The sequence below is a fragment of the Portunus trituberculatus genome, chromosome 19 (genome assembly GCF_017591435.1).
Source record: "Portunus trituberculatus isolate SZX2019 chromosome 19, ASM1759143v1, whole genome shotgun sequence".
Taxonomy (NCBI): Eukaryota; Metazoa; Arthropoda; class Malacostraca; order Decapoda; family Portunidae; genus Portunus; species Portunus trituberculatus.
The window spans coordinates 2872501-2875000 of record NC_059273.1 but is presented as its reverse complement, the minus strand read 5'-3'; the positions used below and the strand labels follow the sequence as shown (position 1 = coordinate 2875000).

At 45.4% G+C, this 2500-nt stretch overlaps 1 protein-coding gene across 1 annotated transcript in view; it reads right to left on the bottom strand.

Moving 5' to 3' along the window:
* LOC123506186 (lachesin-like) overlaps nt 1-2500 on the bottom strand; it is a 164011-nt gene that overhangs the window by 47699 nt on the left and 113812 nt on the right. The window contains exon 3 of the mRNA XM_045258101.1: nt 928-1040. Within this exon, the coding sequence (XP_045114036.1) occupies nt 928-1040 (113 nt within the window). The remainder of the gene's footprint in view (nt 1-927; nt 1041-2500) is intronic.

Below are 2500 nucleotides of genomic sequence, written 5' to 3'. Positions count from 1 at the left end.
TCTCTCTCTCTCTCTCTCTCTCTCTCTCTCTCTCTCTCTTTCCCCTTCCGTACATGAGAGATTCCTCACGCGAGTCTGATTAATGTGTTGGAGCAAAACTTGGCCACGCAGATGTATGCGAGGCGGCAAAGGAAGACTTGAAGATTGATTGCATTTGGACAAACAACAATGCGTCAGTCTAATACATCCGGTGTGTGTGTGTGTGTGTGTGTGTGTGTGTGTGTGTGTGTGTGTGTGTGTGTGTGTGTGTGTGTGTGTGTGTGTGTGTGTGTGTGTGTGTGTGTGTGTGTGTGTGTGTGTGCTACGGTGGTTCGTTCGCTGTTTCCTGTTTGAATTTTTATCTGTTTGTCTTGTGTGTGTTTCCGTGTGCCTTTTTTCAGTCCGTGTGTGTGTGTGTGTGTGTGTGTGTGTGTGTGTGTGTGTGTGTGTGTGTGTGTGTGTGTGTGTGTGTGTGTGTGTGTGTGTGTCTGTGCGTTAAGAGCATTAGGTCACATCAAATCAGGTCATAAGGGCTGAACTACGAAGGTCACACTAAACTAAACCACATTACCAGGTTACACAAAACACACCTCACACACGCGGTCACTCCAATCCAAGGTATATCTCAGCTTACAGGGGTCACAGCTTTCACATCAGCTGATAACAGGTCACAGAAGGATCACAGGTCACAATAGGGAACACAAAAGGTCATACGGTCAGAATAGTGTCAAAAAAAGGATTACAATAAAGGTCACAATAGGTCATAAGGTCAGAATAGTGTCAAAAAAGGATTACAATACAGGTCACAATAGGTCAAACTAGGTCACAATGAAAACTCTACCTCAAAATAAAGAAAGGAAAAGAAGGAATGCAGTGAGGTCATACTAGGAACACAAAGGGGTTATAATAGGTCACAACTGGGTGGGGGTCATCAGAGGTCACCCTTACCTTATACAGAGTGAGGTTCTGGACACGGCAGGAAAGTGAGGCCGTCTTGCCCACTGCCGCCGTGAAATTGGTGACCTCACTCCTGGACTGCGGCATCAAGGTCTCTCCTCCTCCTGCGGGTCAAAGATCACAGGTCAAAGGTCATGCCAGATAGAGGTAGACGATAAAACTGTACTACACAAAGAAAACATATATACAAAGAGATACAAGTACATTCTCTCTCTCTCTCTCTCTCTCTCTCTCTCTCTCTCTCTCTCTCTCTCTCTCAAACACACACACACACAAACAATAACTCTTACGAAAGGAGAACGAGAAAAAGAAAAGCGGAAATATATGTAACGATCGCATGACTTGTGTGGAAGAGGAAAAAAAAAATGATAGGAAGCTACAAAGAGAAGAGGAAGAAATAAGAAAACGAAGAGGAGGAGGAGGAGGAGGAGGAGGAGGAGGGATGGAAGAGTGAGAAATACTATAGGAGGTGTGAAGAAGGAAGAGTTGAGGATAGTCTAGAATTGTGGAGGCATTTGTAACACGTAAGTAGGAGATACAAAGGCGGAATATGAGGTTATATGTACACAGTGAGAAAGCAGAAGAGGAGGAGGAGGAGGAGGAGGAGGAGGAGGAGGAGGAGGAGGAGGAAGGGAGAGAAACCAAAAATGACGCAAATGGAGATATATGTATAAGGAAAACAATAGGGGAGGAGGAGATGCGAGAAATTATGGCAAAGTGAATACCATAAAATACTGTCTCACCCTCAAGAAAGGATTAAATGAGAGAGAGAGAGAGAGAGAGAGAGAGAGAGAGAGAGAGAGAGAGAGAGAGAGAGAGAGAGAGAGATTTTCAGTGTGGTGATTAACATTTTTCTAACGATGTTTGTAGTGGTAGTAGTGGTAATGGTGATGACTATGACGACGGTGGTGATCGTGGAGATGATTATAATAGTGTGGTGGTGATGTGGCGGAAGATACTGACCAACATCACAACACCACATCACATAACAACGTAGGAAAACAATCACAACCAATACCAGCAACCATACACCACCGCAACACCACCGCAACACCACCAAAGCACCAGTCCATCTTACAACACCAGCAGCTCACCGACTCACCACGCATTCCAACACTGATCACCATAACTCACCAAGCACAGACCCAACAGTTAACACGGTAATCACAAGCGGTATAATCAGTAAAATGCTTCCCTTCTCCCCTCCATCCCCTCTTCCCTCCCTTCCCTTCACCCGGTCCCTGAAGCACGCCAGGGTAGAGAAGCGGCTGGTGGTGGTTGGTGTTGCCATAGAAAGACTTAGTAGGCCAAGGTGGGTGAAGCAGAATTTTTAACGGTGGTAGTAGACGATATGAAAATGGGAAGGGTGTAATAGTAGTAGCAGTAGTAGTAGTAGTAGCAGTAGTAGTAGTAGTAGTAGTAGTGGTAGTAGTAGTAGTAGTAAATCGAGATAATAATAAGAGTGTCGTTTCATATCCCGTGGTTGTAGAGGCATAAAAGCTTTGGGGGTAGTGGCAGTGGTGGTGGTGGTGGTGGTGGTGGTGGTGGTGGTGGTGGTGGTGGT